Source organism: Struthio camelus, chromosome 2, assembly GCF_040807025.1.
Source record: "Struthio camelus isolate bStrCam1 chromosome 2, bStrCam1.hap1, whole genome shotgun sequence".
Lineage (NCBI taxonomy): Eukaryota > Metazoa > Chordata > Aves > Struthioniformes > Struthionidae > Struthio > Struthio camelus.
The window spans coordinates 58,471,901-58,497,492 of record NC_090943.1 but is presented as its reverse complement, the minus strand read 5'-3'; the positions used below and the strand labels follow the sequence as shown (position 1 = coordinate 58,497,492).

The window sequence follows — 25,592 nt, the reverse complement described above, 5'->3', positions numbered from 1 at the left end:
CAGAAAAAACACAAAACCCAGCAATACTGCCAAACCACTTAGGTGACTGTATGAAAGGGTCGTCTCTCTTCCTTGTTTTTCCACTAAAGCAATTTTCAGAACTCACGATAGAGGAAAAAAAGGTAAAAAAAAAAAAATAGAAGAAAAACTAAAAGGTGCAAAAGGGATCGATTTTTGGTGACTCTTACGATTATTATGCCAATCTCATGATTTTCAGGACCTGATACACTAATTTAATGCTAGGCAAGCAGATAATCTGCATATTTGTCAATACTTAAATATATGAATATTCATAGAATAATTTCTATTATTCATAGAAAATATGTCATTCCATGTTCGCTTCTTAAATTCTCAATTTTTATTATCAATACTTTGCACAAAAGCTAGAATCTGCACGTTCCTCAAAAGGGCATTGTTTTAACCTCTTTTTCCATAGGGATGAAATTCATGAAACCTAGCGCAGAAGTTTACCATTGGGTCTCGCATGTTCTTGAAGTCACGTTTAAATTCTAGGTTTAAAGGTTTAAATTGGATTTGAGTGATACTTTTAAGCCTTGTGAAGACCTTCTGCTCAGTAATCGATGCCATCCAAAATTAATTCATGACCTTCTTGATTCCTATGAACAATCACAAGCAGAGACCATCTTTACTAACATGTCCTGCCTAGTGTTTATAATAAGTCCTGGGTTACTGCTATTACCACTGCTTATTGTTTCCATTAAAATAAGACCTACTGATTGAAGCATGCACTACACAAACATATACTCAGTGAACTCATTAGCAAAGGCTGATAGCACACCAGTCTGGCAATATACAGCCATAAACTTAGTCTAGATTATGAAAAAACTATGTTAGAGAGCACTCCTACTCTTTAACCCAGCGTTTTCAAATGATCATGACCTGCTGAGCTTTCTTTTGGAATCCTTACAGAACAGTCTGAGAACACTGCACATTTCTCTTTGTGAATTTGTGGACAAGAAAGGAGATATCAGAGTCTAGAAATGGGTAACTGCAGTGACTGTCATTAAAAAAAAAATTTTAAGCACAGAGCACCTAGAAAACCATGCATCACCAGGTTTAATTCCTGGAAAAAACCTGTAACAAATAATCAAGCAAATTATCCATCAGCATTTAAAGAAAAACGCACATACTTCTCCCAAAGTAGCATAGTAGTAGAGGATAAGTAGCAGCCAATATGGACTAGCAAAGAACAAATACACTGACTTTCCTTGTTCACCAGAACACAATGAGGAGGCCATACAAGCCCATATAAGAGCCAGAGCCACCAACTGGTTGGATATCACCCAAAGAATTTACTAATGATTTAATTGTCAACATGAAAGAATACTGTTGACTGCTTATGGTTCATTTCAATATTCTCATTTATAATCTAGATACTAGAGAAGAAAGTATGCTTACCAAATTTGACGATGACACACTAGAAGGAACTGCAAGTACTGGACAGACTGGAGAGAATTGAACGCGTTCTGGAAATGGTCTGGGAAGCATGATCTCTGGGCAAGACTTAGCAAACAAGGACTGTTCAGCCTAGAGGAGACTACAATGGGACGTAACAGTCCATAAGGACATAAAATACTACTGAGAAAAGGAAGGGACCTGGTTTCTCTGTTAGAAAGTTTTTCTTAGTATTTGATCTGACTTCTCCCTGCTGTAATTTAAACATACTTCCTTTGTACCACGGAGATAACAAATAGTGAAGCACTAAAATAAATTGCCTGGGGAGTTGTGGGGACTCAGAACAAATCAGGCAAATATCTGTGGAGAGCAATGTCATTACAGATGATCCTACTCTGAGGAAGGATAGCCCCGTCCAAGGCTATTTTTATGATTCTTCCCTGCTTCCAGAATCAATGCTAGCTCACATGCTTTTACGCAACACTGTTCAACGCTGTGTAGTCATAACCTGAAAGACAGGCATAATCTCTTTTGAAAGCTTACTACTTAAATACAGACCAAACAGGAGAAAAGTAGAAGGAAAATGTTAACTCCTTTTTACAGATGGAGGAGAAACACACACCTATCCAAATCACAGACAGTGTGAAACAACAGCAGGATTCAAGTCTCAAAGCAGAGTTAGATGTGACAAGAAACACAGCAGCAGAGATTCAAGAAGTAACCATTACTCAGTTGCTTGCCGCAGCCTGGAATTGGTGATTTCAGTAAACTGCTCTGACTTGTATTAAAAATGGATTATGAACACTCACCCAAACAGCAGCATCACATTAAAGGAGGTTTTAACAAGCATCTGAAACAGAAATGCTGCAACTATTTTGCAAGCAAATGTAGAGTTACATTTCCGAGTTTCAGTCCAATCTCTTGACCCCAAAAATCATCCATATTTTCCTCTTTTAAATCCCACAAAGGCTTACAGGATGGATGTTCGAAGAAGCTCTCACAAAATGCACAGGAAACCACTATAAAAAAACAGCTACATTCTCAGTTGCTCTCAGCACCTGGTACTTGAGAAAAAGAAAGTATTCAGCTATTTTCTCCTCATTATTAATCAAAACTATTACATAGCAGGAAATAAAATTACTTAAGAATCTCTGAAGGGTTTGAAAAGAAAACACTGAAAAGATAACATAATAATACACAAGTGCTAAGGGGTATCACTAATAACATTTTCTTATATTAACTACCTGACCAGACACATGGAACTCTCTTCCTGCCCATGCCCCTCTTTCTCTTTTGTGGATTAAATACTGCAGTAAACACAGTACTTGTTAAACAAATGTCAGATTCTTTTGTGACTGCCATAGTAATGTGATAGTAATTTTTACTTCCCATTTATCCTCCCATTTTGACAAGTTTGTGAATGTAAACTGAGTATAAGAACATGGGTAAGAGCAGAAAAATCAAGCAGAATCCTAGAATTACTTCAAAACATTCAATCCTGCATTTAAACCTCAAATAAAATACAATACAGTAAGCATGTATGTAAAGAGGAAGAAATTATCATCTGTGGTTTTTTGGAAGCCCTAGAACAATGGATCCTGAGTTTGATTTTAGGCCTCATGCTAAATCAAAACGCAGTCTCTGCCCCAATGAGCCCCATGAGTTAATTACTCGTGTGTACTACAAAAGGCTTTGTTGCATTGTTATAATTATTATTCACGGCCAAAAGTCTCTAACCACTATCATAACCACACATCCCAAGGATAAATTTGACAAGGTCAAAAATTGTCTCTGTTTAGAAGAGACATTATCATACTGACTGATATTGGTATTTATAATATTTTATATTCCTTGTCTTTATGCTAAGTTTTTAAATACATTATATACACTCAGCTAATGCTTCTCTACTTGAAAACAAATCAACTTGCTATTTGTTTATATTATGTCCACTCAACATGACAATAGATTGTTATAATGCAGAATCACAACTCATATTAACTGACTACATACCAGCTGAAGAGCAAATCAGAGATAAAAATGAAAAAGAAGCGCAAGGTTAATTAACAAAGAATAGGCTTTCTACTCAAGATAATTTAATGCCTGCTTTTTACCCTGGTAGTTTTCTACAATGTGAAACATAAGTTGGGTCTTCCGTATTTTTGCTGGGCAACTTCTCTGGAATCTCAGAGCGCATGTACCTAGAGACATTCAGGAAAAGAAAGATGACTAATGGTATAAAACTAATGTCCATAAGTTTAAAAAGTTCATTTAAGTCCACACATGGACATTCTCATTCAAAATTCAAGTGCCATAAGCTTGCTTTAGTTGACACAATCCAAGATCATGGTCAGACAACCATTTTGGCTGTTGCTGCTAACTCAGACAAAGAGGTCACTCCAGCACCAAGTGACCTCGGTTTTGCAGGTTTCACCAGATTGGGAATGATCAAACTATTCTGCAAAACGAGCCATGGTGAACAAAACAAAATCAGGGGACATAAGCGAAGGAACCCCAAGAACCTTCTAAACCGTAAATCAAACAGAAGTTGCAGCTTGCAGCTAATTACCCATGCTTAGACATAGAGGCATGTGCTGTTCAACGGCCCTGCAGCTGAAAGGCTGAAGAGAAGCAGAAACAGCAATGTGATGCTGTTAAAAAAGAAAGCAAGCTATTCTGAGGTGCCTTAAGAGCATGTGGAAGCTCTCAATACTACTCATAAATATGAAGAACTCACCTAAAGTATTCTGTCCAAACCTAGACACATCGCTTCAAGAGGTGAACAAACTACAAACTATGCCAGAGAGAGAAACAAAATTTACGGGAGGTTTAGAATACATAACTCATATGGAAAACATGAATGAGCTGGCCTCACACAAATGAAGACAGAGTAGACTGCAGAGGAGCATGACAGTCTTTAAATATGTAAAAAATTGCTCTAAAAAAGGTGGTGACCAACTGTCCTAATGTTTCACTAACAATAGGTTAGTGAATAGGTTCACTAACAAAAGGTTTTCTGAAATCCAGTATATATCTATCTTGTTGAAAACTGAATCAATTTTTTCTCTTCCTCTGCTCAGTGGACAGGGAGAACAGACTACCTCCAAAAACCGCAGCATGTTATTTCCAAACTTCTTACGAAGAGCAAGTCAGACAAACATCTGTCAAAGGTATCCTAGGTATACTTGAATGAAGGTGAAGGTGTAGACTATGCAACTGGCTGAGACCCACTCAGGGCTATAGATTTAAGATTCATTTCTCTGTATTTTTTTGAATTACCAGACTAAGCTCCAATCAGCGAACACTGTGCTTTTTAAGTGATCATCGGCAAGAATAGTTTTGTCAAACTATAAAACTATTTTTTTTTAAATGTAGCTCTCACCTTCACCCCCCCAACCTCCATTACAAGTCAATTCAATTTGTACAGCAAAAATCCTACTTATCTTAAACGTTAGCAAATGAAAACTATTTTGCTACTAATAGGGATCTACTTTAGACAAAATCTTAATCATAATTTGTCACTCCTGTTACCATCAAGTTTTATTCATGAGATTGATTAAAAATAACTGTTTTAGCATCACACAACAGTACATCAGAGTGTAGCCAAGGGCATTAAAAAGCATTATAACTTAAGGCCCATTTTCAAAAGTAGATTTAGCACCTCAGACTTCCAATTTTTTTGGTAAGACAATAGGACTTAGACTTAAGTGCATATATCAGTTTTGAAAAAAGAACAGAAGATACTACATTATTCAGCTCTTTCAAAAATAATATTCTTCCAATTAAATTTTTTTGAGCTGTCTGCACACAGGAGATCCATAGTTACTATTAAAGTGGAGATAAGCATATCATAGCAGCGTTGCAATATTTTAGAAGAAACAATAATACACAAGTTTATTAGTACACATCAGTGCTTGGGAATTAACTTACTGACCAAATTCACATGACATGCCAGCTCACTGGAATGAAAAGGAACAGCTATCCTACGAGGCAGCAATTAGGTTATATAGAAATGATAGAAATATCCTTCATCTACACTATATCTTTACTCGGTAGTGCTCAATGCCAAATATATCTAGAGATGCCCTAAAAACTTCGTAACATCACACTGCTTCATAGACTGCTCCACTCTGTGAATGTTCTCACAGAAAAACGTTCTCCCCTCCAAAGACATGAGAATAAATGAGATTTATAGAGCAGCTCTGTTAAACTAGCTCTGGATGGTCACATTTCATAGTGGTGAAGCACTGGCTTCACGTAGCACAACTAGATCCATCAAATGTGAGTAGAAATATAATTCTCATGATGAGAGAACGAAGAAGATAGCAATGACACATGGGAGACAAGCATTGTTCCGAGGAATTTATGCTAGGTGAAAATAAGTTTTTACGTTCTTAAGGAAAATATGCAAAAAACAGTTTCTAACACTGTTAGATTTCTGACAACAGATGAATCCCTTTTTGCCAAAGAGCAGTAAAGGTTCTTAATGAGGTCTACAAATACAGTGAACCTTCACATTGCTGAATGTGAAGCATCACTCCATTAAAAGCAAGTTCATAAGCAAGTGTTAATCCCCATGCAATGTAACATTTATCATTTTTCATGCAAGTGCTCATTCCAAGAGGATTATCACTTCCTCATCCTGCCCTCTGGCTGACTACACAGGGCAGAGAAATTGTTTATTCCATATGGAAGGGGAAAGGGAGGCTGAAGGAAGCTATGATCTCTGGCTTCCAGTTTTGCTGTAGCTACTCCAAGTTGAAAGTGGGAAGGAGCACAGTCCAATCTTGCAGCAGTTGTTCTTCAATAAGAGCATAGATATTAGCCTCCCAGGAGCTCTCTAATAATTAGTAACACATGTCATATGACAAAGATAGAAGAGGGGGCCACAGGCACTCCTTGCTAATGGACTCACACCTCTATAGATCCTACCAGTCTGCCTTACTGAATGATCAGATGTTCCTTTATTTGTCCGCACATAGAGTATTTCATTTAAGCTTGATCAAAGTGATTCTATTTAAAATGCCTCAGATACTAATAGATTCAAAGTGGCACAAATCAAGTACTGTAGGCACAGTTCTACAGCTAAAAGAGGTCTGTGTACATATATATCCATTTGTGTTAGTTTTTGAAATTTAAGCTGCCTTTCTCAATTAGAAACACATCTTTTCTAAAGATCTTCCCTCTGAAGTGTAAAGAGCTTAGAAAAGAACACATTTCAAGCAGAATGTATTAGATATAGGATAATTTTGCTTTCGTACGGGACATAACATCCTTAGCTCTATACTTACGGCTGTCCTTGCAGAACAGTAATAGACTATATAAAGATCACCTGGGCACTCTTATATAACAGATCAGCACATGCAACGACGTAACTGTAGCAAAAACATCTAAAGACAAGTTTTAAACTAAAAGGCACGTCAAACCCATCACAGAGACAAATAGAATATTATGTTGTAACATATTACACTTACATATAAAGTCAGTAGCTTTGCATATATAAAAACAGCTAATAACACTGATAATTTATACGCGCTATCCGAAATAGCTCCTTAGAAATAAATGCTTGAGCAAAAACTAGATTACATGAGTGACATCTAGTGGACAAATGCTTTCATAACACTCAATATATGCTAACCCGAAGTGTCACAGGCTTCACATAGGAAACAGTAAGTTTCTGAAGATCAATTAAACAAAGATTAAGAATTTTCTTGGGGTTTTTTATTCATTTTTCTCCCCTCATGAACTTAATATCATCACGTGAGCATTCCTTAATCTCTCCTGAATCCTAAAAGTGAATATTACAGTATTATTCACCATAAATCACCAGCTCCTCAAAATCTTAAATACATTTGCTTTGAAAAAGGTCTGGGACTGTGGACAATAGCTGATTTGTTCTGCTTGTACAGCACCTTGCAGAAGGGATTACGTTGTTTTACAAGAGTTTCTAGCTATAACGGCAATCCAAATAGCTATTAATATATGCAGGATGATTATGTCAGGAGTCTTTGAGTGATACTGTTGTACACGGACTTCTGAGTTCTCTTTCGCACTATTTATGTTTCAGCTTCTGAGCAGCTACACTGAGTTGTTATATAATGATAGTGAAAAGCACTTTCAGGAGAACAGAAGAAAAGTTTATTCTTCTGCCTTAGATCTAATAAAGCAGACTAAATGAAGGCAGTGATCCAGTTGCAGTAGAGATCTCCTCTATGAGCCCAGGGATCCTACTCCTATTTCTTTCCAACCAGCTACGATCTGAAAAGCAATTTACTGAGCTTCTGTTATGCTGTCCTCCCTAAGGATTATGATGCAACATGGATATGCTAACTGTCATGTTCAGTAACCCTGCAACATGTCAGTGCTTTCATATTTGGAGGCTAAACATGCATGTTTGCAAATAATGCAAACTTGATCCCTCATCCCAACAGTGGAACAATGTGGAAGAAACTATGAACAGCATACATAAAGGCAAATACAGCTGCCAAATGGCAGTGAAAACATGCAAACACCTCTATGCTAACCCTAGTTTTGTTAAGAGTTCTTTTCATGTGACCAAAGGCAAGTGAGCTGATAATCTTCACGCACACCCAGATTAAGTGAGCATCAAGTACATATCTAAGTTCAAAGTACAAACATGTTTTATGATTCACCAAAAATAGTATGGCAAGAGAAATTATCAGTTTTTAATATATTTATCTGAAAAAACTAATTCTTTAGCAAAAATAGTATTGTGACATTTTCCAGGAGATCAAAAACAAGACAGCATCAACTATCAGCTATCATGCTTTAACAATAATTGCAATTATCCAAATCTGTCTTGCAATCTGAAAGTATAAAATACTCATAAAAATATATTGCAAGCATTTCTAAGAGCAGAAAGGTACAGGAGGACTTTCCGGGGGTTGGGGGGGGGGGGTGGAGTTTCACATTGTGAATTAATAATGCATTTCATTTCCATCTGGAAAGTACTCATTTACAGGTAAGAAGCTGTCTATTTCATGCAGATAAAAGGTCAGCTTCTTTAAAGTGCTTTCTCTGTGACAGGATGGGATATACTTGAATGAAGTTATAGCTACATCTCATATTATGCACTGAGCATCTGCTCATATTATACACTGAACACCTGTCTAAAATCGCCCAAGGCATACCTACTGATTTGCTTTCCAGACAGCGCGCTCTGCCCAGGAGAGAGGCTTCACAACTCATTGAAGGACTATCTCCAGAACGACAGCAATATAATGCTGTCAATTTTGAATAACTGGAACTCGTTCTCATCCTCATATTTGGGCAGTTTATCTACGCAGCATCCCACAGATGATTACAAGACAGTGAGGGATAGGTGCTATACCTTTTCATTGACTAAAATGGCATGGAAACAGAATCCTTACCGCAATGCTTCCTACAGCGCAGAGAGTGAATGATGGTCCCTTACAATCCTAGTAACACCAAAATATTCTCATAGTCAGTAGTCAATCTGTATCATAGCAAGACAGAGTAAACATAGCAAAGAATCCAGTAAAGAAATCTACAAAATTGAAACCTGTGCAAAAGACCTCAGTTCTATATTTACCAAAAAAAAAAAAAAAAAAAAAAAAGAGTACTGTAAATGATATCTTTCTTAGCTTTTTGGAATTTAGGATGACAAAGGCCTTTATGGCTTCTCTCTTTCTTACTGTCTTGTAAGATAAAGATAGAAAGAAAGCAGTTATTTTAAAAAATATGGTAGTTCAAGCAGATACAGTGGGACGCAAAATTATCTGGGAGGTTGGGTATTCATCAAATAAGTCAAGACATGTATTTTGAGGACACCCAAACTGTTCTTTGAAAACTGAAACCATATGGTGAAAAGAGCACACTTTGCTGCTTGAGAGAATAAACTTTTTATCCAGTCCGTCTGTGAATACATTTCATTTTAATATCAAATGGGCAATACTTTGAGCAGTGATATTTCATTGCTCAGAACAACAATTTAGTTTAGAACTGCCCAACAGCAGTTTGAATAGTCTGGATGAGTATTATGCAGATGACTGTCGTGCAATAGGAAGGGTTATCTTGCATTTCCTGAATCTAGAACTCCTCAAAAATCTGTCTATAGACTTTTTTCTTTACTGTGCAAAAGTTCCATCTTCTCCTAGATTGAGCCATTATTTTCTTTCATAAAATCAAATTTGGACTTACTTAAAAAGGAGAATTTCACATGTAAAACTCTACAAATTATCCAAGTTCTCTTCCTCGTTGATTTTGATTCAAAGACATGTTAACTGCAGAAGTATCCCAATAAAATCACATCAAGATAGAAAAGAAAACAACTGAACAGCTACATTCTTGTCTGGAATAAGCAGTTTGAAATTTCTGAATAGCTGACACTATTTTGTTGCTCTTTCTACTGCAAAAAATAGATGGTAATGAAAAGTTCTGTGAGATTCACCAGGGTTGAGTTAGGAAAGTTGGTGCATTCCTTTGTATGGAAAACATCTCTGCTAAACCAGTCAGGTAAGTAATAAACTATTCACTTCTCCCGTTTCCTCTGCTGAGACACAAGTGACATGAGTCTCTTTTCCTAAGACTCTCGGACAGTACGAAACTCCATAAGCAAAGAATATGAGAAGCAGATGCTAAAAACGATGCAGGACTGTTCATTCATAGAAATGCCTACACTCGTATTCCTAGTACCTCATGCTTTTCACTTCCCTGTGAGCTCATACTTTGGTTTTCAAAATACATTTCAACTGTAAGGCCTTTGATGCAGGGACAGTTTCCCCCTTTAAAAGAAGTTTCAGCACAATAAAGAGCTGATCTTACAGCATCCAAGTGACGCTCTAATATAAATAACATTAATGTTGATTCTGATGATGAGTGATGACAAAGCACGGGTAAGTCAACAGAAAAGGCAACAAAATAATCATTTCTTCCCTCCTTTGTGATTTCACCTGCTGCGTAGAACAGATGGGCACACTGTGTATTCTGAAAACGTGAAATATACTTGAGAAGACTCTATAAATCTTCAAAGTGGGGACGATGATATCACTGATAGCACTGCAAGGAGATGCTTGATCACAACAATGTCATATTCTCCCCCAGGAAAGAGATGGACAGACAACATGGGTTGAAGGGAAACTGGAGAAAAACTACATAATAATGTGTTTGTAAAAAGTGGATCCTCACTGACCAACCTTGAGGAAAACTGCTCCTTTGGTTTTAAAAATAAAGATGAAAAATATAAAAAGTTTAAGGCTTATACACTGAGAACTGAAAGGTTCCCCATAATTGGGCAGCTGATCTACAGTAGTAGCCTTTAGCTGACTGGCTTGTTTGAAAGCTATTCACTTGCCTTATTCTAGTTTGAAGATGAATATTAAAATCCAAGCTTGGAATGGAAATAATATTGTATTCACAGGAGACGTTCTTTCAGGGAGAGAAGGACCAAGAGCAAACAGTCCTTTAGCTGAAAGTTTACCTCTAAAAGCAGGATTTTAACCAAAGTGCTGTCCAATTGTCAGGGCAGCTGATGGAAGGGTGATAAGATGCCACAGGAAATATCCTGTAAACATGCCTGTTAAGAAAGACCCCTTCAGAAGAATATCTGTTCTGGGTGGCCCAGTTGGAAGATGAAAAAGGGAATTTCTAGATCTCCAGCATTGTACAGATAAGATAACAACTTTGGTGAAACCACGAAAATGAGGAAAGACCTTATCACCCTGAATGAAAGAGTAAAGTAAAAAACTTTACTTTTCAGCATAATTACGTAAACCAGATGCTTTTAAGCCCCCATCTTCTTTGGATAATCATAGAGCAGCTGTAGCCAGACAACATGGCTCATTATAAAGATTTGCTTTAAAAAAATTGCACTAATTACCTGTAAGATTCAGCCCAGATCTCAAGATTTTAGTTTTAAAATTTGTAACTCGATGCAGACTAGGATCTGGTTACATGCAAGATACCATTCCTCTATTATGTACTATCACAGCAGTGACCTGTCCAAGCTACACCCCTCTGATTAAAAAGGTGATAAGCTCAAAGCCAGTCATTTGTCATGCAATGTCCAGCACTCTAGAATTTACTTCTAATCTATGTTTATTAGAATCTACATTTTTTTCATCTCTGTAGCACCCTGCAAAGTTCACTGCTATTGAAACCTATGGCAAACAAATATACACAGACAGCTATACAGGTACCACAGAAGAGATTGTGTCCTGAAAAGAAGCTCAAATCCTTTCCTTTCGAAATTGGTAATGAGCAAATAGAAATGGAACTTAGACATTTTGGGTGATTATGCCACAAAGGGAGTACATTATTAGCAAATTAGGAAAAGCTTAGAAAAGTAGGAAAGTCCTTGTGCAACAAACTTTCCACCTCTATTATTATAGGCTTGTTGCCTGGACTGGAAATGTATTTTCAAAAAGGCTACACATCCTGGTTTACCATTGTTTATAATTAAAAAATAATTTCAGGAAGGAGAAAACCTAGCCATTCATTAACGCTCAATTTCTATGTTTTTAAAAGCAATGAAAAGTAAGAAAGGTCAGTCTCGAAATAAAGCACTTTAGGGCCAAATTATGCTGATAAGTTACAGCCAATAAGCCATATGGAATTCAGTGAAACTACAGAGTTGTACTCAAAGCAAAATTTGGCCTTGTAAATAGAAACAAATGGAACCATTTGCAAAGATACTCTGGCTAAATCTATGAAATTGAAGCTCAATGAAATAAAAATTACAATAGCTTTGAGTATACACTATTGAGTGCATGAAACAGCACTAGAACACTTACATATCAATTATAAGTAAAAAATGTACTAGTTATGCACATTTAAGATGTTTTTCGTGTACTTTTTTTTAATTTTGGTTAGTACTCTGATGTAAGCCTGATCAGACTTCTGTCACACAAACAGATTATGCAAATAGTTTAATTTTCCCTTTTTAGTATCTATAAAAAGATAGTCCTCCCTGATTCCCCAGTCTCCCATGGTTTATCATCAGTTGACATTTTTAAGTGACATTGCAGGCTTTGTATCACTTCAAAGGTGCGATTGGCTACCTTAAACTTAAAATATATCAAAAGAAAACAAAATAGAAAGTTTACATCCTAAGAGGAAAAAAAACCCACCAGTTTGCTGTCATATATTTGTTCTGAATTATATCCAAACAACTACCTGAAATGTGGGGTTTCTTATTTGAACAAATTATAGTTAATTAGCCCAAAACATGTTGAAACAAACATTTGTCCATGAGAAAAAGCACTGTGACACTTACACATAGCAAGCCAAACATGGTATATTAAATAACTAGGATGGGAGATGAAAGTCAGGTTTCACAGTTCTACTGTAAATTATTATTACAAAGGAGCTACAGAAACAGCATATCATAGGAATGATGAGAGTTAATTCAAGTTTCTAAAGAGCTTTGCAGTCTAAGTATAGCTTATGCTACCAAAGTTAAAAAATAAGCTCTAGAAAGCATAATATACTTATGATTACCATCCAAATTATAACCATGCTAACTAATGCAATGTAAACAGTTGAGTCATAGAAATACTAAAAAACATCCACCTAAAGGAAATCCATCACAATGACTAGGTTTTGAATGATAAAATGCAGATGAAAATTGTCTATGTTAAAATACTATTTGTAATACCTACTACATACATACAGAAACACAGGAACCATATTTTAGACTGCATATTTGCAAAAAAAAAAAACAGTTATTTACATATTAAGCAAAAACCTGACAATAGCTAAAAAAAATCTCCTCCAATTTCTTATACCTAGAAAGCTGTCTATAAAAAATGAACATGTATGCATTTCTGTTTTGACTGTGCAAAATCAGACTTGCTATGCCCACAGGTAGCAAATCCTTTAACGTTAGGATAGGCACCAACTTTACGTCTGGAAAAAACAAAGTACATTCAGTTCCTCGTGTATCTTCTAACAAGAAAGGAGACTGTAAAGAAACTGAGCAGTGTTTAGATGCGAGTACACCAGAGAAACGCTGGGGACTGTGGGAACTGTCCCCATCAGGATTTAAGGGATTCCAGCCAGAAATTAAAAAAAATATACGTTCTGTCATGATGCAAAAATGACTATTTGATGCGAAGTGTCAAAGTTCATGAAACAAAGAACAGATTTTTCACTTAAATGTATGCCCAAATCTCTATACGTTATCATGACACCCCTGCCCCCAATCACAACAACACAATCAGCTGGAAAGGAACAAAGTTGTCTTTGTTTACTGGAAGAGTTTTGCATAGTAGCCAGCTGTAAGATGTCACTTTCAATAAGGTTTTTTTTTCTGTGTTTTTTTTATACGACAAAGTTCATGTTATTTTAAGGAATTTTGACCCCTAATTAGAGGCAGCAGATTATGAATTCCACCAGGGAGATCTGAGGTCTGGTTCATTCCTTCTCCCCTTCTCTCAACTTGTCATCTCAGTGAGCACCAGTGACTGGCAGCAAACTCAGTGGAAAATGCTAAATAGGTAGGAATTCCTGGACCTTCAGGTTCATTTATACCATTCTTGTAGACCCAAGAGGTAAAAATAATACAATTCAAAAGCAAAAAATTTCAGTTCATAACTGGTATGAAAACCACCCTTAAAAAAAAGTCTGATTGCTCTGCCAGGTGAAAAACAATGAAGCCATCATGCTAGCTTTAAAGTTATCCAATTTCAGCGAACACCTTTGATCTACTTCAGTGTTCTGTTACTAATCTACAGCTGACGAAGAAATATGCAAAATGTAGAAACTACAATGAACAACAGAACCTTATCCTATCTAGACAGATACATTACAGAATAGTACAAGTCACAAAAAAGTGAATCAGTTCTCAGTCTCTTGATACACAAAACCATGAATTTCAAGAGCAAAGGAAACCTACTGATTTCTGCTTACCTGATATGGAACAATACTCCCATGAGCTGTACCCCAGCGCTTTGCTTCCATTTTGCAATTAAGGTAATTAGCTGCTACATGAGTAAGGCATGCAACCTGGAAGCACAGAAAAAATAGAAGTATTCAGGAAAGTTCAACCTTCATTGACAACTTCTTTAATATTTCTGTATATTTATGTGTGCTATTATGCATGGAAGTTAAAAATATTTGTACAAAAGTATACAATATGTAAGTGCCTTGTTCAAAGTCCAGAAGTTCAGAAGGAAGCCTGATAATCGTGGGGTAGAATTCACACTTCCTGAATTTCAACCCCATGCTTAAATCACAAAGACTCTCAGTCACAAGATTATTCTTCTGCTTTCCCCTTTCTCATTGCACATACCCAAACTATGGAAAATATTGCAGAATTCTTCAGCTCCCCACATGCTCTATAATATTAATTAAATGGTAGCCCTCAATAAATCATATGCTACTAAAAGATGAGGAGAAATTTATCAAGTTATTACTCAGAGAGACAAAACTGGAAAAAGATTAATTTTCTGAAAAATATGGCATGCTCAATTTAATGATCATAATCTGAGGGGGTAAATATGAAAATAATCTGTATTTTGCAACAGCAAGAAGGGATATATCTTAGGAAAAAAGTTAATAGTTATGATGCAATAATGCATGAAAAAAATCAGAGGTTCTGTTATAATTAATGGAAGATTTTTTTATTATTATTATTTCTTTGGGAGAATGCAGTTTGTGACTGTATTTCTTGAAGCCAAGTAATATATTAAAGCATTACATTTACCACAACAGCTTTTCACCATTCATCAGAGACAATGTGTTTGTTTTATGCTGTCTTTAAACTAGTTGAGACAGTAAGTGCAACTATAAGTTTGCTTAAACAATAGGCCACAACTTTTTTTTCTCCAAAAATCTGGGTTTTTTCTTTTTAGATTTCTCTTCCAAAGGGACAAATTAAGTATGCTAATCAAGGTGTTTGTGCTATTCTGTGTCTATATTCTGATTACTGTCATGCCTCTGGTAAGCATCTAGATATGGCACACTTCCCAGATGCAAGAAAGGTGAGTAGACAGCCTACAAGTGCAGCAGTCTCATCTAGATTAAAACATATAACAATTAATTCAGCGTCCACTAGTAATATGTGAATTACATCAGAATTTCTAGAAAAAAGGATGCCACTTCAACTTCTTTTCCGTTCCCCATATATCCTGAAAAGGCAATATGAAAGTGTCACTTTCACATTCAAAACAAATATTTAACTCTAAGTCATGGACACAGACACCTAGGAAAATAGAGAACAAATGAGAATTTAACCACTGCCAAAAAAACCCTGCCTATCCATATATACCAATTACAATACACAACACCATGTTCCTGTGTGCAGTTGAAAAACACTTTATATTTTGATTTAAGTTGCAGCTTATTGTATCTCCGTGTCACCTCATTCAGCTAAAAGACTCCCTGGAAAATCTAACAATTAGGGAAATGGATTTGGGAAGTAGGTAGACAGGACTTTTTCCTTCTGGTTCACAACTTTCTCAGCAGCATAGAATCAAACACACCATGATTAGAGAATTTAATGCGTCATTAAAGTATGTTCCATATAATTTATGAATAACGATATTCTAGTCCTACTGTTCATATAATTTTTTAATTTGGGATCACACTACATACTGATACTGCTTCTACCACTGATATTTCTTCTTCCACAGCAATTGGCTATGAAACGATGATGGATTTGTTACCATATTAACGGCTAGATATCATTCTATGTTTATTTCTTTAACATTAGACAGCTACTGTGTTTCACCCAAATTTTACTAATAGGTGAGATGCATCTACTACAACGGACTTTTTACACATATAGACACAACAATGCCTTATGTGAAACATACGCATTTAACTTTTCACAGTTCTGGAAGGAAATGCTATACCACTGTTAACTCTAGGAAGGACATGCTGAACTAAAACCTAGTGAAAGAGAAATCTTAACATATTGTTATTGAATACAATGGAACCAAGATCTCACTCCATTTACTTGTTTGCAATCTATGCAGCTGAAAATAGAACCATGCATTTCAAACGACACACAGCTTCTATCCTTAAAAAAAAAAAAACTCTCTTCAACAGAGTTTTCCAGATTGTTTCAACATCCTTGGAGAGATGAATATTATTTCTTTAATACTGGAAAAAACACAGGTATAGATTTCTCTGAAGCACTTGTACATAGTACAATAGGAAAACATAATATTCACTAGAGTATTATTTATATATTATTATTATTTAGATTTTGAGTTAGATTATTGAATTCCACCAGTAAAGCTTCTGTTTAAAGGCGGCTTGTCTCAGTAGCAACAGACAGCAAATGCCACGGAGGTCAGAAGCTTAGTAAAGATCGAGCATTCTTGGAACTAGAAGTTGCCTAGACTACATCAAGGCCTCAGTTCAACACAGTATTTAGTCTGCAGCATAACTCCATTTCATCCAATGTACTGATCGTTTGCATAAATACATACACTTGTATGTCTTGTCAAAACTCTTTTACTTATCATTAGTTTTATCATTAAAGCACAAAGAAAAAGGTTTTCAGCTCCCTTTGACTTTCTCCTCCAAGTTGGGAACCTTATTTATAAAGTCAAATTAGCCAGCCAAAAACTATTCTTATTATACAAATAAACTTTTTTTGACTACATCTAAGAAAGTATTTCAGTGCTTTGTACTTTATGTACCAATTCACTCAGCTGAGTGAACCCTTTGACAACTTTCCCCCTTATTAATAACTTTCCGATGAATTCAGACTTAAAGATTTTATTCTAGTTCCACTGTACCATGAAACTGTTACAGCTAGTCCCAGGACTACCTTGCATTTTTTCTCTCTCTTCCCAGATTTGCTCATTCTCTTTGCTCTCCCAAAGACACCATCTACAAAATACTGCAGTATGTTAAAACAAAAATAGGGTACAACTTTAATACAGATAAAGTATTTTTTAATCTCTATTTAAAACTGCTTTCCTGAAACCATATCAACCCATTTCTTTTCTATTTTAATTAAGAGCAAATCCATAAAAGTTACCTTTGCACTTGTAACATTAAAGCAGATATAACACAATGATACAGACATCTCTGTATTCATTTGCTTGCAGAGACAGATCTATCTACCGCAAATGTGTATTATCTAGTGTCTATAGATAAGTAATTCTTTATTTCACGTCAATAAAGGGAACACACACCTTAACATTCCTTTGTGATGTTAAGTTGACGGACAAATCAAGTATTTGCTTTACATACCTACCTAAACCAGAACAAAGAGAGCACTGCATTAAGATCTGAAAAATTATGCTCAGCTTATGACAGAATCAGACAGATGGGGAAACAAGATATTAAATGCCAGGAGGTGAGCAGACAAAGAAAAGAGACAGAATTTCAAAAGATTTTTTTTTAAGATAGCACATCAAACATAAATTATTACAGTGAGTTCACTGACTCAATCAATCATTTACATGCAAGCTCAACAAGTGCATATGAATAAAAAAATGAGACAGGTAAGTGGGAAGATGAGGAAATAACATTTTAATTAGATTCTTCACTTTCTTCTCTCTCCAATTTTGTGCCTGTCTTACTGTCATGTATCCTAACTAGGCTCGACATCCAAATTAATTTGTATTTTTACTCATTCTTTGTTTACTTTTTTTTAAAGTAGGCAGGTATGCTGTCTGTTAAAGAACTTTGAGACACAGATATTTTAATGCAACACAGTGCAGAACACATAACTCTTTACAATATACTATGGAACTAGTAACCTAAATATTAACATATACCTTAGCAGAAAAAAATCATCCTGAATAATTTCAGTGCCTTATATTGTGCAAAGGTCAATAACCTTCCAGTTATACCCTTTCTGTACTTATGGCATTCTATGGAGAAAAAAACAAATCTTTATATATAAAAATCTTGGTACATAAGACCACAATCCTAACCTGGTGTATATTAACAAAGCTCTCTTAAAATCACTGATAAATACCTAATAACAATTTGCTTTCACTGTTTTACACGTCTTCCCCCTTTTCATGTTGCAATAAATACAGTTTGACACCATAAATCAACACTCAAGTTTTATTTTAATTTTGCTTTGGGAGATAGTAAGCAGTTAGCCTCTGCCCCCTTCTTTTTCCATATTTCTATTGATGCTGCTTTTGTGTACAGGTGCATAGGGTGATCCTTGGCTGTTGTTTTGGAGGGGAGAAGAGGGGTCTCAAAGAAATAAAAGAAAAAAAAGATACCTTTTATCTGCACCAAAAACAATCAGTTATTTTAGAATATCCTCTTCCAGTTGAAGTCTGAGCAAGCTTAGCCACAGGACTTCATGAGAGTAGAAATAAGTCCTTAATAGTCTACTGCTTCTATAAGCAGCGTACATGCTTTAGGCTATGTCATGAGCATTGCTCGACCTGGCTCTGGCTCAGGACATGGCATCGTGCCACAGTGACAAGTGCTAGTCTACCATTTTTTAGGCAGGCGTCTGCCTTTCAAATTCCTGCAAGAATTAACTAGGCAGCAGGAGCCACAGCCTTGCACAGAGGCACAAAAGCTGCCACAGCTCAAGTAAGCCCATCCCCAGGAGCTCAGCGGGAAGCCACAGCCTCCCCAGTGGCCAGCAGTGCGCATTACCTTATGCCTGGGCATGTAGAGGACTCCCATCTAGCTCGGAGTTCAGGGCTAGACAGAAGCTAAAAAACAGAGACATGAGTCGACCAGGCCACTAGGCAAGGCAGACATCCCCACCTGCAGTACGCAGCAAGGTCGCTGCCCACAAAGGACTAAGGTTGTGCAAATTCATCAGCCATATCCTACATCCGTGCAAGGTGCGAGCTTCTGTGGAATTCAGAAGCACTGCCCCACAGTCCCCCTCCCACACACTTTCGTCTCTTCAAGAGCCAGTATCACCAGAGTTGTTTTCAACCTGTGCTCTGCAGCCCAGCAAATTCCATGAATGACTTCAAACACGTCTGCAAAAGCTACCTAGAAAAGCAAGACTACTAACAGGCAGGCCTAGGCCTGTTATTACAGAGCCTACATCCCTTTTGAAAAGTGGCTGTGATCACGTTATCTACAGTGTGCTCCATGGAAAAAGTGCTTTCTTCCCAGTGATGCTGGTTTCTTGTAATGTGAAGCTCCAGGAAGCGCTCGTTAATTCACCCTTCACAAAATAAAATTTTTGGCATTGAAGCATAGAGCAAATGGTATTATTCCAGCCACAAATACAGTCTTCTCAAGATAAAAATAATCCTTAATGACAAACAACAACAAATGTAGAACAGGTCTCACATTAGGTCCTGCTTTAGGGCTATATAAATACCAGACACTTAAGCAGCTATTCAACTCTGTGCCAGTAATCACATGCAGCCTATGGGACTGACTGACTTGAAGTTGGCCACTTGATCAAAATACGTGGCTAAATTCTCCCTTATTCAGGTAACAGGACACAGCAAATCACACGTTCACAGAAATGATGGATGAAGAGGTACTGAATAAAATAACAATAAAAAAACGCAATGAGAAAAACAAAGGTATTTGAAAAAACATATCTTAAACACAGATTCTCAGAGAAGAAAACTAGAGAAAAAAATTTAGATTCCCAGTGTGTAATAATGTAGGGTTTTTTTCAGTGTGAAAGTGATGGCTGAAAACTTATTTTTTTTATTAAAAAAAAGTTTAGACTATACAGACACACTGAACCATCTTCAAACAGACATGAGACACCTGCATAACAGAGAACTATTAACTAATTAGAAGGAGTTCAGTGGAATACGACGACAACAACAACCACAAACACTAATCCATGAGTGATTATTTCTTTACATTAGCTATTTAGAGCTTTCAGAAGACAAAGACAAAACACTTCTGCGCTGCCACAACTTTAGCATCCAGGATGGAGATCACACCTTGAGTAAGATTCAAGTATGATTAATAATCGCAAAGACTTGATGCAACTAACAGACGTAGGACTAGAAATTTCAAAAATATACTTTATTCAGCACACAGTTCTGTGAGAAACTTAATGGCAAATGAAGATGAATTTTAAGTGAAAGATTATTAAAAAACTGACCGTAGGATCTATTAAACAGCACTGTCATGAAACAGTAAACAAAATGATTCCTTTTAAATGAGCTCTGGTCAAAGAAAGCAATATATTTTTAAATGAAGATTCAGTCATATTTTCTTAATGAAAGTAATACTAAAAAACTTTTTTCTGAAGGTCTAAATAAATACATCACTTCAAAACACTGAAAAATTCCTGTTTCACCTGAATTTTATAGAGCTCAATTTAATATCTCAGTAACAACTTAAAGGAATCAGTCACCAAAAAAAATCTTAAAGAGAGTATTAAAGTTAAAAAAAAAAAAAAATCAAGAATTCCAAATTTCACAAACAGTTACCCTGTACACTCTGTGCCAAATCTTGGGACAGAGCATTTATACACAAGTTTTAATCCCATGGTCACATACTACTTTTTCAAACAAATTTCTGACTCTCATAATTAGTAGGTGGCCCAAAGACACTATTAAGTCTCCTAAAGAGACCCTATTAGCCTTTACGCACTCCAAATATCTTGTACCCAGCGCACCTTTGGCCACACTGTGTTCCTTTCAAAATACACTTCCCTGAAACAAGGGTGACTCATCTACCAAACTTCAGATTTCCTCTACAAAGAATTGAAGACATTGAGCTTCTCAATAAAAGATTTGTAAAAAATAATAATAAATATTTTAAAAAACAAACAAAATACTTTTCCATAAGTTGCTCCTGGAAAGAGATTAATCCTTTTAACGGTAACTTTAACATGAATCAGTTTTTGGCAACTACGTGACATGGAAAATTAAGCCAAAACAGTTAAAAGTTTGGCAAAGCTATAAACAACTAAAACCAGACTCTGAGAGCAAGCATTACCAGACAACCTGAAGTATAAATGACACTGCTACAATCACTTCCTCAAGTCTCCATCTTCTGTGAAGAAATAAAATATATTTGCTAAAACATTAAATGCATTATGGTCTGTATTTTTAATACAACCTTACCAAGTCAAGGCAAAATTTAACTCCAGAATGTTTTGTCTTCCATATTTTATTTAGTTATTTTTTTAATATTATAACACATCTTATTCCCAAATTATAGCCTTTCCCATTAAGAACCTATGCATTTAATATGCATTACAACTTAAAATACATGTCTTTTCTGAATTCTTTTAATGACATCAGGTTGTATTCCATTGATTGTTTACCAAATAGCGCAGACCGAGTTAGTAGACTGGCTTCTATACATGCAAAGAACTCCAAGTATATTACTAAAGCAAAAAACAATTTGAGTTAAAAAGGGGTAGCTGAATTTGACAGTTGAGAATAAAAAGAGTAAAATATGCAAATACAATCCAGACAAAGATTTTGCTCATATAAAAATCGATTCTCTGTGAGAATAAGCATTAAAAGAACTGCAACAATTTTTTCATATCAATTGTAATAGAGTAATATTACAGTAATAGTATAGACGGGCTCGAGTTTGGGATACTACATACACTTTGCAAAGGATTCTTTCATTTTATGAAGTAATACAGATGCTTTTCCATGCAAAGCTGTCAATATCCAAAAGAAGCTATATTAAGGCACTTTTCACTGTTGATCTTACGATTAGAGACAGTGTCGTTTACAATGAAAATATGCACGCACCTAACTACCTACAGCCCTCCACTTTTTTGTCTCCACATTTATTATCACTAATACTTTCATAAAAAAGGATCTTTAAGTGAGTTTGTCTGACTTTAAGACTGCAAGAGCTGGGCCTGTTCAGCCTGGAGAAGAGAAGATTGAGAGGCGATCTCATCAACGTGTATAAGTATCTGAAGGGGGAGTGTCAAGAGGATGAGGCCAGCCTCTTCTCCGTGGTGCCCAGCGACAGGACAAGAGGCAACGGGCAGAAACTGAAGCACAGGAAGTTCCATCTGAACCTGAGAAAAAACTTCTTCACTGTGAGGGTGACAGAGCACTGGAACAGGCTGCCCAGAGAGGTAGTGGAGTCTCCTTCGCTGGAGATATTCAAAACCCGTCTGGATGTGATCCGGGGCAATATGCTCTAGGTGACCCTGCTTGAGCAGGGAGGTTGGACTAGATGATCTCCAGAGGTCCCTTCCAACCTAAACGATTCTGTGATTCTGTGACTTCAACAATGAAGATGACTTCATTATCTCCTTCTCTGCAGAGTATTTTAACTCCCCCAAAATAATAGTAACATCAACAGCTTCTTCTGTAGCAGCACAAATAGGTAGATTTTTAGATTTCTCATTTGAATCATAGGTAGGCACCTACTGAAATAAGCCATGCCTATTTGGTCAGGTGAGAAATGCGGAAACATTCCACTACTCCTATCAAAGTCAAATCTCCACGGGTCATAACAACAGTCTGAACAGTAACAAAGCCAGTGCTTTCAGACCACTTAGGTTTTATTCAGTGCCGTGTTCAAACTAGCCCAGAATACATCTACACAACAGTATCTAAAACACTTGCAGATATTTGAAGCCATTTCTACAAGAAAACCCTCATTATATACTAAGTTTAATGTTGTTGCAACAGTAGAAAATATTAGGAAAAATATCCTAAAATTAATCAACAGTGGACCTTGAAGATAGTGAAAAATCTAAATAATAATCCCACAATTTATTACCCTGTCCTGCACAGTAAATGTACCTTCTTGTCACATGACTTCTCCTTGCAGAAGGCTGAATAAACCAGTCCATAACTATTATTCTCCTTTAGTAGGAAATAACCATTTACTGCAGGAAAATAGTTTAGAGAGGTTAAGGAGGAAACATACAGTCAGAATTTCTACACGGCAAATAGTTATGTCAAGGAGGTTGGAAGCTTTGAGGCAGGTGATCTTTTTGCATGACTTCAGGAGATGAACTCCATCAAATGGGAAAAGCCCGCTTTATTTCAACAGAAACACCTTGTAATAAAAATCCTACAAAAGAACTCTAAAGAGATAACTTTGCTTTCAACTGCTTTGGCATAGGGTCCGGGAACAAACTCCTGTCCAAATACAGAAATAGAGGGAACAGGGCAGTTAAAGAAGTCGTGTATTTTATTATCTTGGTAGAAGAACACTGATGTTGGCTGTAACGCTAAAAGATCTTTGGAAGCTGCCCATGAAGCACTTTTGTGCTAATGCACTACAGAGATGACACAAGAAACAAATCCCTGCAAGTGTGTGAAATGTTTGAAATAGCACATACTTCAAAACATGAGATTATATTTCTATGCCTCTGCAGCATTAATGAACACCCACCATTCAGTCATCCACACTGCTTTTTCTGAGCACTCTAACACTGTCTATAGCAAAAATTTGGTCATCTACTGGACTGCTAAACAGCATACACATCAAAAAAAAAAAAGTGGTTCAAAGCTCTCTGTGATTTGAGAAAAAATAGTATTACCAACATGTCTGGAATCAAAAGATAGCACTTTTGGCTGATAATATATTTTGAATAGTCACAACAAATTTGTACATGAGTCTCTGAAAAAAGGAAATTTTTCCTGAGCAGAGCTAGAGGTTTACTTAAATAGTAACTCAGAAAACAGAATGTTATATTACAGGGTAAACCTGAATTAAGTTGCAAAACAATTTTACAACACTTTCATCAGAGAAATCTAGCTACTAATACTCATTCCACAGAAGGCAAAGCATGTTTACAAATAACTTAACTCTGCCATTTAGGTACGCTTTTAAAGTCCTAAAAATGATGCTGAATACTTATATAACTTTCACCAAAACATAATTCATAGCTAATCACAGGCTGTGAAGGGTTTGCAATTTAATTGATGAGCTGGAAACAATACAACACAGAATAAAATAAACATGGAACAACACAGAGTCACGACAGCATTGCTCCATGAGACCAAAGAAGTCATTAGTCCAAATCTGTTCCAGCATCATACTTTACTTCACCTACAATCTATGGAGATACAATAAACTACAATCTATGGAGAAATTACAATCAGAGCTATTTGAGGCTATTAAATCAATCACTGTTCAAGTCCTAGCTAGCATTCCATCAGCATCTCCAAAAACAACAAATTTGCTAAGGTTTATTAGATTCCAGAGGTTCAACACATGGAAATGAGTTGGTTTACTTACTTAAAGTTTTCTGTGACATAATATTGAAACCTCTTCCATCAAGTTACAGCCCTTTCTCTCACTTTTTATATAAACTAAATAGTGCAAAAAAGTGTTGAAAGGCCCTATCCAGTTGACCAATCTACAGAAGAACTTCTGAAGACTTCAAGAGAGTTTAGAGAGAGGTCAGCTTTAGGGCTACACTAAAAGTGCTTATTCGGCTACCGGTTGCTTAAATCATTGCCACTTCTTTTGAACTACTTCTGTTATCCTTTCTCTCCTAATCCTTAGCGTGATCCTGAAATATGATCCACTGGTAATAAACTACAATAAGCATCTTGATTTCATTTCCAGAATTACACCCATATTCAAAGGTCATCTAAATAATAAACTCATTAGAACAAATGCCTTCCTTTATTTTCAAATCTCCTCCTTATCCACTCCAGATAGTTATTTTTATTTTTTCCTATGTATTAAAAGGGCATATTTTTTCCCATCTCCTTCCAAGTCTCTCCCTAATTGATGACAGAGGTAACTCAACACAGGAAAATGACACTGTAACACACTCAGGCTTAGTTTCATTAGCATGAGAAACCATAGCAGAAAAGACAAAAAGGCAGAGGCTTTATTGTCAGCTAGCAGCTAAAGAAGAAAATTCCTCTTGGAATCTGGGGACATACTCTTACTTTACTTGGGTTCACTGAAAACCACTAAATCCAAGATCTAATTGGTGTATGGTCTACCAATGACTTTTCTGCATAACTAATCACTAGAAATCATAACTCTTATTCCACAGAGGCCAATATCAATTTGACTTGCTGTTTCTGGTCCTGGTCTACTTCAATAAAATTCTAGGTACTTAAAACCACGAGGGATAAATTCTTTTTTAGGTATATTGATGTCCTCAATGGAAAATATCAAGAATAGCAGCCAAAAGTGTGTTTGGTGCACAGCTAGTATTTTAGAAGATGTTCAAGTTAATTTAGCATTTATTATCTCACCATATCAGAGGTCAGACAGCATGTCTCCACACAGCATGCACATATATCTTTATCACGAGAGAAAATAGGAATATAGTATTTTGCAAAGGTGATGCTTTATAAGCTTGAAAAAAAAAA

At 36.2% G+C, this 25,592-nt stretch overlaps 1 protein-coding gene across 3 annotated transcripts in view; it reads right to left on the bottom strand.

Moving 5' to 3' along the window:
• The window catches only part of SUGCT (succinyl-CoA:glutarate-CoA transferase), a 332,549-nt gene that overhangs the window by 248,907 nt on the left and 58,050 nt on the right, over nt 1-25,592 (bottom strand). For all 3 annotated transcript variants that reach the window (XM_068935970.1, XM_068935971.1, XM_009679424.2), the window contains one exon: nt 14,302-14,397. In XM_068935970.1, the coding sequence (XP_068792071.1) occupies nt 14,302-14,397 (96 nt within the window). The remainder of the gene's footprint in view (nt 1-14,301; nt 14,398-25,592) is intronic.